General features: G+C 35.9%; 1 protein-coding gene across 1 annotated transcript in view; it reads right to left on the reverse strand.

Moving 5' to 3' along the window:
• Nucleotides 1-205: 205 nt before the first annotated feature.
• Nucleotides 206-15,811, reverse strand: part of LPCAT1 (lysophosphatidylcholine acyltransferase 1) — a 177,977-nt gene continuing 162,371 nt past the window's right edge. Inside the window, exons 11-14 of the mRNA XM_044665334.1 lie at nucleotides 15,164-15,317; nucleotides 9,185-9,283; nucleotides 7,005-7,146; nucleotides 206-390 (exon numbers count right to left, since the gene is read on the reverse strand). Of these exons, the coding sequence (XP_044521269.1) occupies nucleotides 206-390; nucleotides 7,005-7,146; nucleotides 9,185-9,283; nucleotides 15,164-15,317 (580 nt within the window). The remainder of the gene's footprint in view (nucleotides 391-7,004; nucleotides 7,147-9,184; nucleotides 9,284-15,163; nucleotides 15,318-15,811) is intronic.

Here is a 15,811-nt window from a genome sequence, read left to right on the forward strand (position 1 = left end):
CAACGACAACAACAACAAAACTCAAACCCAAATCTTTCCAGATAAGTTTGAAGAGAATAAATTTACATTGCATGAGAGAGAAAGAAAAATGAGAAATTCTCACACATATAACAGGGAGTCTCTATTTTCATATGTATTGGAATGATCATGGAACCTAGGTAAGGGTTTCTCCTCCTCACCAGGAGAAGGAGACGATGCTTCAGTATTAGTTCAATTTCTTCTGAAAGGGATTCCTCTCATCTTCAATATTGTCAGGGCTGAAGTCAGTACAGAAACCATTTGGAGTTGGAGCAGAGGGCGTCTGAACACAGCTTTCAAAACTTGCTTGGTCTGGATATAAATATTCTTCTGCAAAGTCTGGGTACACTTCTGCAAACCTGCTGAAGTCAGCTAGAAAAAAGAGACATTTTGTGTTACACAGGCTCCAGGTGGAAGGCACTGTTTTAAGGCTATAAGTGTCACTGTGTCTTGTCTATGTTGCCTGCATAGTACACAGACCCTTCCTACAAGCTGGTGGCTGCTGCGGTTTTTCTTTTTGAGTTTATTTAATTAATTTAGAGTATTTTTCCATGGTTACATGATTCGTGTTCTTTCCCTCTCCTCCTCCCACCCCCCTCTCATAGCCATCACGCAATTCCACTGGCTTTTACATGTGTCACTGATCCAGACCTATTTCCATATTAATATTTGCATTAAGGTGATTGCTTAAGAGTCTACATATCCAATCATATCCACATGTGATCAAACAGTTGTTTTTCTTCTCCGTTTCTACTCCCACAGTTCTTTCTCTGAATGTGGATGCTGCTGTGGTATTTCAAGGGGACAGAGAGGAAAAACGTTTGGGATTCCTCACTTATCCACCACCCAAGCCACAATTATACTATATGAGCAAGTCACCAAATGTACTGGCTTTAGGGAACTCAAATTTAACATGTCCAAAACAGAATTATCTGCCCCTGCCCCAAACCCTTTTTTTCCCCTCCTGTTCTAGGGACCATTACCCTCCTAGTCATTTGTAGCCTTAGAGAGCAACTCTCACCCACCCTTCAAAATCAATTACTTGCAAGTGTTGTTTCTTCTATCTTAATCAATATACATTTACAAAGTACCTATTTTGAGGCAGATAGGTGGCTCAGTGGATAGAATCAGGTCTGGAGATAAGGAGGCCTGGGTTCAAATGTGACCTTAAACACTTCCCAGCTGTATGACTGTGGGCAAGTCACTTAACCCCAATATCCTAGCCCTTACCTCTCTTCTGCTTTGGAACCAGTACAAAGTAAAGAGTTTTGTTGTTTTTTTAAAAGGATCTATGTGAAAGGCACTGGGGATATAAATGAAAGTCGGCTTCCCACAACATCTCCCCTGTTTGTCTCTTTCTCTCTTCTGCCTCTGGTTCAGGCTCTCTTCCCCTCATTCCTACTTCAGCAGCCTCCTAATTGCATTCAGCATCTCTTCCCACAAAACTTCCCTCCAATTCAGCTCCCAAATTGATAGCTCTGACTGCTCCCCTACTCAGAAATGCCAAGTGCCTCCCTCTAGCCTTTACAATAAAAAACAAGGTCTTGGCTGGTAATCTTTGCTAATCTGACCCCAGCCTTTCCTGGTTCTGTGTATGTTGTTCTCCTTCACATATAGCCACATCCACTCACTGCTCCTGTTTTTAACATTTTTAACATAAGCCTGCCATTACAATCTGTTACTTATCCCTCACCTCCACATCAGAGAATTTTTGGTTTCTTTTTATGCTCAACTCAGAAGCCTGCTCTGAAAGGAGGCCTCACCTGATTGCCCAGTTGCTAAAATCCACCTCCCAAATTACTTTGTACATAATTTGTATATAATTTTCTGCATAGCTATCATTTTCACTCAATAGAATGTAGACTTGTTGAGTGCAGCAACTCTTTTTTTTTTTTTTTGGGTCTTTGTACAGTCAGTTCATTGCCCTGTGCTCTAGCATAGAGAAGCTGTTTAATAAGTGGTTTTTGAATGTTAAATTATTATAACATTTTGGAAAAATACATTGGCAGATCCCTGAATTTTTTAAAAAGTCAAACATTTTCCAGTTCACTTGAGTAATTAAGTTAAATCTGTTATTTCTGGATTATTCTTTCTTTAAAAATATTATTATATATTTGTGTAAATTCTCTGTGCCCGAATTTTCACTGTTGTAGATGACTTTTGAATTGTAGCCACCGGATTTCTGAATTGTGATCACTGAACAGGTGAATGAACAGAACCCAAAAGAAAAAACTAAAAGCAAAGCCCGAACTTCTGTGGCTAAAAATACCTAAAAGTTATCTTTTGGACAGAAGGAGTTTTGCATCAAATGGATGGGCTTCATGTTGTACATACAAGATGGACATTTTATTTACCAAAGAAATTATCCGAAAACGAGTTTTATAGCTCTGCAAAGATGCTACATGATGCACTTGGGTCAATATATGCAATGCCTGTAGTCCTTCCATTTCTCTCTCTGACATTTCTTACTGTACATGGAGTCACAGTTAAGCTGAATATTCAGAAGTAACACTAGTCCTATCCCCTATGCCTGACACTTTTGTTGAACCCGTGTCATGGTATGAGGATGGTTATAGAGGGGCTAGGAGAAAGATTTTCAATCTATGGGGTCATGTGCAAGGCAAAGGGGATAAATCATGGGCCAAGATCAGATAACTCTACTCAATTGTGGCTCAAGTAGTGGCAAAAGCAGCTAAGTAGGGTCAAAGAGGATTTATTTTCAAAATTGAAATGTTCAAAGAGGAAGCTTTTCAAAGTATAGAAAACAAAATCCTGGAAGATACTGGTATTTGCTCATGTGCCTCTTTCTCTTGCAATATATTCAATGTAAAAAAAATGCTCTCTCATAGACCTATTCCTAATAATTTAAGTACCTCAGCCTTTATTTGGTTAACTTGTCCTGAAAGTGCTAGTCACTGAAGTATTTATTATCTTGGTTTCCTCTGGAAAGAAAGTCCATTAAAAATAGCATAATGTGATCAAACTGCTTATAGTAATTGGTAGTGCTCATTAGTGACTTCATTATGTTGCATGTAACAGTATTAACTGTTTTCTGCAGAATATAATCAATCCCTGTCTATGCCTGAGCTATTTCCTTTTCTTTAATGGATATAACCTGTAGGAAAAAACCCCACCAATTTGGATATTTACCCTAATAAAATGTCATACTAAGAATATAAAATGAGAAGTAGCAGCTGTTCCAAACGTTCTCTATCCTCAATGCTCCCTCCACCTGTTTTTGCACAGATAATTTCACCTCTTATTTTCCTGAGAAAATTAAGTCCATCTGTCATGAGATCCCTCATTTCCCCCATCTCAAACCTTTTCCACATTTTTATCTGCCCTCTTCTCCTTTGCTCTAGTCTCTGAGGAAGAGGCAGCTCAAAAAGGTCGACCACTCAACTTGTGCCCTTGATTCTGTCTCCTATTTTCTCCAGAAGGTTGCCCCATTGTGCACTTCTTGCTCTCATACTTTCCCATCTTCAATTTTTTCCCCATCATTCATTCTTTCATCTCCTCTATCCCCCACACTCACTTATCCTTCAAATTTCTGTTGAGTGCAAAGCCACTTTCTGCATGACTCTGCTTCTCAAGTATGAAGCCATCCCAGAATTCATTCTCCCCATACTATACTGCCCTACTCAGTGGGCTATCATATCTTCCACAGCAGAGGTATCAAACATGGGACTCAACTTCTGAGTGCTGTAGGAATCAGATTAAAATGTAATCTGGAAATATGTAACAAAATTAAGAAAACATAATAGGACATGGATAATGTTAATATGTGGTTTCCTAGGTCAATATGCAATCCACAGAGATCCTCATGTATGATTTAGTGGGTCCCATTTCTATTTGAGTTTGACACCAGTGCCCCAAAGCAACTTTCATATCTGTTCTTCGGTTGCCACTCTCACAGCTACTATCCTAATATAGGTTGTCCCTGACTCTGCTCTGGACTATTGCTCATAGCCTCCAAATTGGTATTTTTGAGTTGTCAAGTTAACCTTGTAGAGACACAAATGGAACTGAGTTTCTTGCTCAGAAATATTCAGGCGCTTCCTACTGCCTCTAGGATAATATACAAATGCCTCAACCTGGTATTTAAAGTGGTTGATGAAGTCTCCAACCTACCTGTCTAGACTTATTTTACATTATTCTTCTCCAGTGTAATGGAAAAGTCTCCTGCAGAAAATGGGAGTTGAACTAAATTTTGAAGAAAGCCAGGGAAGCTTAAAGGCAGAGAGGCAGTATATTATTCCAGGAATGGGGGAGAACAGTTCAAAGTCACAGAGTCAGGAAATGAAGTGGCAGTATAACTTATTTCTTATTTGTCTAATTCCATTATCATAGGTACATATAAGTTTCTTGATTGCAAATATCCATTTTATTACTGTATCTTCAGAGTCAGGGGCAGGTAGATGGAGCAGTAGAGAGAGCACCAGGCATGGAATGAGGAAGGTCTGAATTCAAATCCGGCTTCAAGCATTTATTAGCTGTATTTGATTCTGGGCAAGTCACTTAACCTATATTTGCCTCAGTTCTTCCTCTGTAAAATGGGGGCACAGTGGAAAAAGAAACAGCAAACCACTCCAGCATCTTTGCCAAGAAAGCCTCATAGACAAAGTCTTAGGATCACATAGAATTGGACATGACCGAACAATGACATCCTCAGTGTCAAACATGGTATTTTTGTATGAAGTAGGAAATTAATAAATATTTGTTGAACTGAATTAGCCATTTGTGTTTATCTTATTGTTGCCAGTGGTAAATAAAACGGCTGTGTGATTGCTTCATGGACAACAGTAAGGGGATTTCTGATATATTCTAGGCTACGAGGACGGAAAATTTGGTCAGAAGCAGAAGATGGCTACAGTGGGAAGGAAATAAAGGATGGCCAATTCCTTGGGGTCTCAAACAAAAAAGAAATGCTACAAGAAACTACCCAAAACTGGGAAGTTTCTCATAAGATGCATCTCAGGAGGGAAGGACCAATCCAACTGATCAACATGGGGTTTAAACTTATAGTCTGATTGAATTTATGATCCCCAATATGCTTTTGTTCTTTAGCTAACTGGTCACAGGCTAGAACAGAGCATAACTAGAGGAGAGAACTCTTACGAACTCAATCTGGGTCTGTGTATATGTGTTGGTTGGCTTCTACTATGTATAATATACCTTCACCAAAGCTAGTACCAAAGGAATTATATAGCAGACTACAGGAGTCAGAAACATCAATAAGATTTTTTAACTGCTGAAATGGCTTATAGCCAGTGACACCTTGTGGAAAATACTGAAACATTAGAAACATTTCATAAAAAACTTTATAAAATTTCTTGCCTTCTCAGTGAGCAGGGAGGAGAGGGAGAGAGTGAATTTGGAACTCAAAAATGTAGGAAATGTTAAATTTTTTTTAACATTTAACTAGAAAAAATATGTTAAATTAAAAAATATTTCACAATAGAACTCTCTTTTTAAAAGATCAGCTGGACCATTTCTCTGGGAAAACAAAAAAGACTCATTTGTCTTGGAATTTATTTGTCCCTGGAAGCTTTGGTTTGATAGCCTGAATTTACATTGTGTTAAAATTAATCAGTTTTAACATATATAATAGAAAGACAGAAAGAGATCATTTCAGATATATTTCATGGAAAATAGCAACTGTTTAATTTTCTTTAGTGATAAATCATTTAGTAAACAATGGTGAGGATCTTGATCCCCTACTTAAATCTCTGGCTGCTTAATCTAAATACAGCATTATCTTAAATTCATAATTTCCATGGATTCTTATAATGCTAGCATTATTTTGTGACATTAAAAAATGACAGCATTGAGAATTAGAAAGTTTAGGATTTAATTTCTATTTTTCCATTATCAACCTTGGGTGAGTTTCTACAATGCTATGTTGTTCTGGTTTCCTCCATGTAAAATATGACACCGTCAGCTCTTAATTGTCTGTTTTGTGAACAATCTATAATAAAAAACCCTAAAAATCTCAAACTGGGCAATTTCTGCTGCCTAGAATATTCTGAGGTCACTTCTGCCTGGACCATTAATTGCTACACTTAGGAAGAACAGAGAGTTAATTTATTAAATAACAAAGTATAATTAAGAAGGTACATTTAAGTTTTAAATATAAATGGCTTTTTGATTATTTAACTGTTTTACTGCTGTTTAATCTTCTTCATAAGCACAGAAAATTGAAAGTTGACAATTTAAAAAAAAGTCAAGGTAGATGGTATCAGGTAAAAAAGTTTTCCTGCATATTGGATATCATACGTTCTACATGAATTATGGGTATCATTTTGAGAACCATGGCAGAAATTTAAAAAAAAGTCTTCCCTAGATGCTATTGTAGCTCTCTCAAAACATGGAGGAAGCCACCACCAGAAGGAAAAATGTCAAACGGAAGTATGCAAACAAGAGTGGTCAAGCCTCAAAGATCCTCAAAATCTTCTAACACATGACCTCAGTCACCTATCCCAAAGACTTCAATAATTTCAGAAGCAACAAAAGATGACTTAAAAGATACCAAGTTTCACACTAGTTTGTAAATGAGGAAGTGGAATAAATTTCAGATTGTTTCTCAAAGATAAAGGATGCAGAAAGGAAATGGAAAGAACTCAAGGGTTCATTGTAGCTCAAGGTTACAATAAGGTCTGGAAATCCCCTACTTTAGCAATCCTGCCAATGCTGAAAAAAGGTGGTGTAAAGACAAGGATTAAAATGACCTTTTAGGGGAGGGAGCATACTTTTCATAATTTTCTTTTTCTACATTTGTTGGATATTTTCAATAATGGGCAATTTGTAATGTAGACTCCCAAGGATTGCCTAGAATTTCAAAAATACTTTGGAACATATTACCATATACAACTTATATTGTATTACTTGTCTTCTTGGGGAGGGGATGGAGGAAGGGGATAAAAAAGAATGTCACATATTACATATATAAAAAATAAATGTTGATTAAAAATTACTTTGGAACTTACCAAATGTGATCTTTTCTTTTTCTTCCTCATCTATAGCTCTAAAAAGTTCAGTTACATTAAGCTCTGAAACACCTATGGCGGTCTTCAGAATACAAGCCAAGTCCTCTGCTTTTATGCTTCCATCTTCCTGGGATTCATACATCTGAAAAGGTATAATACAACCTCATTCATTTATGCCCTTCCCTTCCTGCTCAAATTCTATCTATCTATCTATCTATCTATCTATCTATCTATCTATCTATCTATCTATCTATCTATCTATTCTGTCTATCCCTCATGGCCCATATCCAGTTGCATCTGCTCTATAAATCCTTGCCTGATGACTTCGGACTATACATTACGTATAATCCCCTTTTTATGTGTATGTCTGCACAACTTATTTCAATCCTTACTGTTAAATGAATATTTACTGAGTGCCTATAGTATTCACTAAACAGTCTCATATTACTTATTTTATACATTTATCTCTTTCTCTCTCTCTCTTCTAGTAACCTTCCCATCCCTCTGTCTCTCTAGAACCAAGACAGATAGATGTCCAGACCAAAACAAAAATAATTATAAGATCAAGTATGTCAAAACTGTGCACATTAAATTAAATCAAAGAATTTAAAAACAGCCAATTCAGTTCCCAGGCTCTTATCACCAGTCTCAGCCAAACACATTGATGGTTGATGCCATGGAAGTCTGGATTAAATTTCTTCATCCATTCCCTCCCAAATGCTAAATAATATTCATATTTGAGTTCTTATCTTTCTTTATCTAAACTCCTCCAGTGGAGTTCTATCATAGATGAGACCTAGATATGTAGCCAGGGTTACATGGCTCAAAGCCTCCTGGGAACTTGACTCATGATGTCTACATGGTCCCCATTGTCTATCCAGTGGTTTGTCTGAGTTAACAAGTTAGATTTTTGTACAAGAAGGAAGAAGTAAGGGGAAGGAGAGTCAGGAACAAAGAGCCCTCTAGAAATTGTCCTTACAGGATCACAAGCTGCAGCCCTCGATCCTCTTTTGCATGGATTTGGATATTAAAATGTATATTGTATTGCTTGTATTCACATTTACATTATTTGAAGTTATCATTATCTAAAAAGTAATCCTTTATTCCAGTTGAATGAAAATCTGCAGTGCAGATTCAAATAATGTAGCCACTTCAATGGATTCATCACATACACTAATTGGGACCCAGCTGTACACTTAGACAAATCATTGCCCTACATTTTGTGTTATTTTGGACATAGCCTGACCAAGAGACAAAGGATTTACAAGACAAATCAATGGTTTAACAAGATGAAGGACAAGGGTACAGTCTTAACAGAATAACCTTTTATATTAAGAATACTTTCTTCTTCCATAAAATGGGGATGACAAAATTTGGCACTACCTATTCTACCTGATTTTTGTGAGGAAGATGCTTTGCAAAACTTAAAATGTTAATTGCAAATTGTTATTATATTAGTTATTATTACTATTATTTTGTAGAACTGAGCCACTGCTTTCTGTGTTTATTTTCAAAGCCCCTTTAAGTAGGTTAATCCGATATGTAGTACCAAATAAGGGAGAAGTGATAAGAGAGCAGTTTACATAAAAAAGACCTAGGAGATGGTTCAGTGGTTTAGAGCAATGATTCCCAAAGTGGGCACCACAGTGATCTAGGAAGTTGGTGATGGCCACAGGTGCATTTATCTTTCCTATGAATTGGTATTAAAATTTAAAAAAATTAATTTCCAGGTGGTTAATTAATATTTTTTCTGGAGAGGGGCGGCAGGCCAAAAAAGTCTGGGAACCACTGATTTAGAGAAACTAACAACTATGGGAACTTATTCATTCCCTCTGTTCCAGTTTGCTAACGTATAGAAAAAACGACAGTGACATCTCCTTTATATTAGAGTTATGAATAATTACTACTAGACTTGCAACTTCCTTGTGTTTAAAGAAGGAGAGAATTTAATTTATATGTCTTAGACACTCTGGCTTTAAACCATTGAAGAAGATGTTTTGTTACTTTCCTTTATAACTAACAAAGAAGACAAGTTTATGGTTCTATGGCAATTAATTAAATATTAACATAATCTTCTGAAAGTTCAGGTTTAGTGGCTTTACTCCAGCTAAGAAAAAAAAATGCCAAAAGTGATTCACTTTTAATACACTTTCAAATCACATAAAAATATTGCCACTTGCCTTAAAAGCCAGCTGAATTGTTTCCAAAGTCTTGGATGGTCTACATACTACAGATAAAGCAATTACATATTCCCGTAAGTCAATTTTACCACTTTCATCCTGTAAAGAAAAGCAACTGTTAGAGTAGTGCTTTATCACCTGTGTCAGAATTTAAGAAATGATCAACGAGCTGTGTGACCCTGGGCAAGTCACTTGACCCCCATTGCCTACCCTTACCACTCTTCTGCCTTGGAGCCAATACACAGTATTGACTCCAAGACGGAAGGTAAGGGTTTAATTAAAAAAAAAAATGATCAACAGTATTAAAACTTAAAAAGATTAATTGGTTATTAGTGGAAAATAGCCTATACATATACCTCTGTGTGTGTGTGTGTATATATATATATACACATATATATATATACACACACATGTAAATATATATACACACATGTGTGTATGTGTGTATATAAATATATATATATATATACACATATACATATCTTGTAAATTTTTGTTGTTGAGAGATAACCATAGTGGAATAGATAGAGACTTGATGATCTCCCAATTCTGAAGGTTGGTGTTTAACTCAAACTACTGGTATATACTGGCTATATGACCCTGAGCAAGTCCCTTAACTTTTTAGTGGCCCTTCCTTCTCCTTCCCCTAGTGACCTCCTACCCCAGGCAACTCTCTAATACTATCTATTAGTGATAGCAACTATCCTGCATTGATAGAAGTTTCCTCAGTGGGAGCTGCCTACGCCAATGATATCATATATTTGACCCAAAATGTTAAAAAAATTTTTTTAATTGTAATCAAGTAAAAATTTTGAATTAGTCATAGCACAATCACATCTTTTCCTTCTATTTTTTTAAACCTTTACTTTCTCTCCTAGGAATAACTCTAGGAGAAGGGCAAAAGCTAGGCAAACTGGATTAAGTGACTTGCTCAGGGTCACATAGCTAGGAAGTGTCTGAGGCCAGACTGGAACCTGAGTTGTTCTGACTCAAGTTCTGGTGCTCTATCCACTGTCCTACCTAACTGACCCTAGCACAAAGACTTCTAAACACAACATGTACAAAGACAAGATTCAGGAGGCAGCATAGTGAAATAGAGAGGGTGACCCTAAGAGAGTCAAACACTTTCTCGGCTTTGGGGTTCCCATTTGTAAAAAGGGGTTACTGGATGCCTCTGAGATCTATATTTGTGATCCTATGATTCTTTCCCCTAATAATCTCTACCCCCGCCACGTTAAAAGTGTCTTGTACTTAAGTAGTGCTCACAAAAACTTGTCAAATAAACGCTTGAGAATTTATTTTTAAAAAACGTTTTTTGAACCCTTACCTTCTATCTTACAGTCAATACTGTTTGTTGGTTCCAAGACAGAAGAGCAGTAAGGGCTAAGCGATGGGGGTTAAGTGACTTGCCCAGGGTCACACAGCTAGGAAGTGTCTGGGGCCACATTTGAACCTAAGACCTACTGTCTCTAGGTCTGGCTCTCAATCTACTGAGCCACCCAGCTGCTCTCAATCCCAGAGAATTTAGCAAAGCTTTTCTTAATAGAGGGTAAGATCTGGCTTACCAGTTTTCATTGGCAGCTTGATTTAGTTTGAACTCCATACAGCAATGCTCTTGGGCTAAGCACCCCCTAGTCACTCCCTCTTTTCTTCTCTTTCCAGTTTCCTTTTGTATTTTTTCCTGTTTGACTGTAAATTCCTTGAGGGCAAAGGATGTCTTTTTCTTTTTTAAATTTGTATCCTAGCACTTAGCACAATATCTGGTATGTAGTAGGTGCTTAATAAATGTTTACTGATTCAAATGGAATCTATACCCTAGTGTCTGGAATAAATATAAATAAATATACACTGAAAAGTTAATAAAACAGTCAAGGGGGGGGCCAGTACTGCTAAGGAAAATTGCATAGGGACAGACAGAAGTGGGGGATGGAATATTCAATCCGCTCAGTCAGGAAACATTTATTAAGTATCTGCTATATTCCAGTCCTCTGTACCAGGTGCTGCATATACAAAGAATAAAATAATCTTTAATCTTGAAGAGTTTACTTTTTAATAGAGATGACATGTAGAGGTATAAGCATATATAGAACAAATTCAAAATGAATATATTAGGTCTTTGAGGAGGGAGGACACTAGCCATTGGGGGATGTTTAGGAAAGATTGTGTGTGGAAGGTGGTAGCCAAGTTGTATCTTGAAGGAAGAGAGAGAATGAAATGTCTAAAGAATAGCTGGCAGAGCAGTTTGACGAGAATGAAGTGGTATAAAAGAGGGAGAAATATAAAATAAAGTCGGAAAAGTAGGTGGAAGGCAAATTATGGAAGGTTTTAAATAAGGACTAAAGAATTTTCATTTAATCAGTTAAAAGAAATTAGGGATAACTATTACAGGAAAGAGAAGGCTTAAAAGAAATATAACTAATTTCAAACTTTTGCAAAGCTATCACATGGAAGAAGGATTAGATTGGTCTTATTGGTAGGCAGAAGGCAGAGGTATTAGAACAGGGGTAAGTTACAGAGAAGTAGATTTCTGCTAAAAAAAAAAAGACAGGCAGAAGGAAAGAAATGAAGGAAGGGAGGAATGAAGGAAGGAAGAAAGAAGAAACAGCCTTAACAATGAGAGCATACTAAAATGGCAATGGACTCCCTCAAGCAATAGCAAATTCAAGAAGAGTCTGGACGACCACTTATAATATGTGTGCACAACATGCAAGTAAGTATAGTGGTATATGCAGAAACACATGGGTTTTATGTGTTGCATAACATATCACATAACTGGTTTTATATATTATATATAATATGTTATATACACATGTGCACATAATATATAACAATACACATACTCAGGTCTACATATACTTATACAAAACACACATCATGCAACACAAATTAAATAAATAAAAGTATTAGCCCATGTTATATGTAGTATACATTAACATAAACATGCAGCACACATTTATACATGCACAAAATGTACTGTTATATGCTATATATAACAAATGTGTTATACTGTATGAATGCATAATTATATTCTATATTGTGCCATGTAATATGTAAGGCTATATATTATTTAACACATGTGGTGTGTGTGTGTGTGTGTGTGTGTGTGTGTGTGTATAAGTGCATGTGCTTACATATGGATAGGTAGAGCATTTGTTAAGTGCTTACTACATGCCAGGTCTTGTAGGGAGATTGCAGAGGGAAGTTTTTTCCAATTCTGAGATTCTGTAATTGCATAAACCTTGCTAAAAAGTCTAAGGATCTTAGCAGCCATATGTAGCATATAGAACATTGGATTCTGAGATAAAAGGTTTGGGTTTCAATTCCTGCATTATCCCTTACTAGTTGCTTGGGCAAATAATAACTTTTTGTGCCTCGGTTTCCTCATCTATGAAATGAATAGCTACCTACTTCACAAGCTTGTTTTGAGAAAACAGTGAGACAATGAATTCCAAGTGCTTTATAAAACATAAAGCACAGCAAGGTATATAATTAAAAATATCCCATTTTTTGCTCTTTTTCCTTTCATTGCTCCTCATTTAAATGTCAGGGTGAGAGACAAGGAAAAACAATTTTCAACATCCCAAAGTGTTTTCACATTGAATTATATTCTTCCTTTCTCTAAACTATAATTATCCTTGTTATTAATGAAATTGAAAACAACTGAACAAAAGGCTACTTCAATATTTGATTGAAACATTCATTTTATTAAAATGCAGTTAGGTTGTACTGCTTAAAGATTGTACAGCTTAGTGTATTGTATTTGGTTTTCAGGTCAGAGAGGTAAATTTAAAGAAAATGAATGGATAAACAAAATTAATTTAAGAAACCAAATTTTAGAGTATGTTTGGTAGAGGTGGATGTCAACTAAATTAAATAATAATTTAAGTACACCCTAATTGTAAGGCATTGTGCTTGGTCATTACAGATTAAATCCAATGAAATATCCATTCATATAAATGACCCTGGACTAGAATGAAGAAGTAATATTTTATCCATTAAGGCAAGAGTATGTGTAACACATCAGGGAGGGATTTTCAACAAAAAGGTTAGTAGGGGGATAGTTAGGTAGCTCAAAGGATAGAAAACTATGCCTAAAAGAAACAGGATCTAGATTCAAATCTGGTCACAATTACTTCCTAGCTATGTGACCCTGGGTAAATCACTTAACTCCAAATGTCTAGCCCATACTGCTCTTCTGCCTTGGAATTTATATTTGTATGGATTCTAGGACTGAAGGTAAAGACTAAAAAACCAAAATAAAATGAAAAGGTTGGTAGGAAAAAAAAGTTTTGGTATTTTAAGGATGAAACTTCACTCAGCCTTTATCATATCATTTTGCATAACTAAAGTATACACATAACAGTCTTCCCTTGAACTATTCTTTGCTCTCTCACTGCTACTCACCTGAACCCTTGGAGGACACAACAGGCCAAAAACCAAATAAACCTCTCTCCCTTAAAATGTTCTAATATCAAGAAAAAGGGATATACTTATTTCTTCCTTGTGTCAGCACTCTATTTTTCCAAGCCATCAAAGCAAACTCAACCATTTGGTTTGTTTCTGGCAAAAGCCCAGCAAACATGGAAGAAGACAGTTCCATGTAGAGATGTGTTTATCTCCTGGGTAGATTTCTCATCCAGGAGAGACCCTCTACTGCTTGTCTCTGCTAGAGATTTGACAAGTTTCATTGAAAAAGCCATATGTATCTCTTTCTCAACACTGTTTTCAAAGTACAATGATTTTATATTTTAGCAAGGCTATGAAGTAACATTGGTTCTGTAAATAAATTTCTGTTTTTCCTCTTCTCAGTATCTGATTGATTCTTTAAAAATTTTTATTGATGTCTTTTGTTTCCACATCACCTAAAAGCTCCTGTGTATTCCTCTCAATCCTCCTTCCTCAAAACTCTGCAAAGAAGTGAGGGGAGATGTTGAAAAAACTTTTAAGTGATGAATATTAATCCCATCTGACCTGCTAGTATGATACTGCTTTAAGGGACATACTGGACCTTATTAGCTGTGAACACTGGTAGAAAGCATTACAATTCAAAAAAAGAGATTTGACTGTGACTGAGAGAAAGTTGCAGCTCTTTCCTAAGAGTGAAAGTTTTCTATGTACCAATATTTAATATGCAACACTGCATCTTCAATGAATTTTCAATGGTGAACAATTATTCAAAACATTTAGCATTTTCAGGTCTGTCCTGACATTCCTTTTGAAAGAAACTCAGTGATAACATAATCACAGCTGTAGCTGCATAAAAATGCAACAATAACCCCTTAAAAAACAAACAAAAAACAAATAAAACAACACTGTATTTTATAATACATAAAAGCTATCTTTTATACTTCTGATGTCTATTTTCAAGAGAATTTTGTCTAGATTACAAAGTCTCAACAATACACTGAATTATACACTGCAAAAATTCATTAGTAAAACAAAAGAATGCAGCAAATTTATAAGAACTACAGGCTCAATCAAACACTTGGGAGTTGGGGGAGAGGAGTCAAACTGCTTATTAGTTTGTACTCTGTACAACATGTGATCTTCTAATTAGCAAATCAACTAGAGTAACTAACATCTATGCTATTGCATTACATTCCTTTAATGGACACATTCAAATGAGGATTTCTTCATAAAACCTGCACTAATCCTTTCTGCACCATCTCCCTAGCCCAAGCTGGAAGTGATCTCATATTTCATTACATTTTCCCTCCTCATCTCCTTCTCTCTCTCTCTCTCTCTCTCTCTCTCTCTCTCTCTCTCTCTCTCTCTCTCTCTCTGTAGAAACTATGATTTATTTTTGTATCTCTCTGACACTTAGTACAATGTTTTAAGCATCATAAATAATCAGTGTTTGTTGAATAAATGAAAAAGATAAATATCAATGTGACCTACCATTACCATGAGTTTAGTGATAAATTAATTCATAAATATTATTGTTACTGTGCCTTTCTTTCACACTAATATAATTCTCACCTCATCAAACAAAGCAAACATGTCACCCAATGTATCAGAAACTGGGACTTCCATGTATTCAGCAAATTCTGAAAGATTAATTTTTTCTCCGTTCTTCATCTTGGCACTTTCTGAGTATCTATCCAGATCTTTTTCAAGTTTTTCTGGTTTTAACCTACACACAAAAGGAAAGATTTTGACAATATAATTGCATGTTACTAATCTGAAGTCTAAACATTGATTTAAAAAAGAAATATCAGCACTCAGAATTCAATTAACAAAGTACTCAATAAGCAACGATGAAGAATTTTTTCATAGATGAAATGATAATTCTAATAATTCTGAGCCACCCCAAAATATGTCCTCTAGTAATCCTCTACCAGAGACTATGATAAATATATGATTCTTTTCTCAGGTTCTTGATTAACTTCAGTTTCTTACCCAATGGCAGACAATTTTGATAAAGAAATAACAAACCAACAATCCCCTCTCCAATAGCTTTTATTATTATTTTTTTGTTCTTAGAGCAGTCATTGCAACCCCTCCCCATCCCTATCTCTCTACTGAATCTTCCCTTGTGACAAAGGACAACTATTAAGTAAAAATATCCAATATGCTGACCACATCTAATACGTATAAGATATATATGTCACTATCTGTTCTCCAAGA

The sequence above is a fragment of the Gracilinanus agilis genome, chromosome 1 (assembly GCF_016433145.1).
Source record: "Gracilinanus agilis isolate LMUSP501 chromosome 1, AgileGrace, whole genome shotgun sequence".
NCBI lineage: Eukaryota > Metazoa > Chordata > Mammalia > Didelphimorphia > Didelphidae > Gracilinanus > Gracilinanus agilis.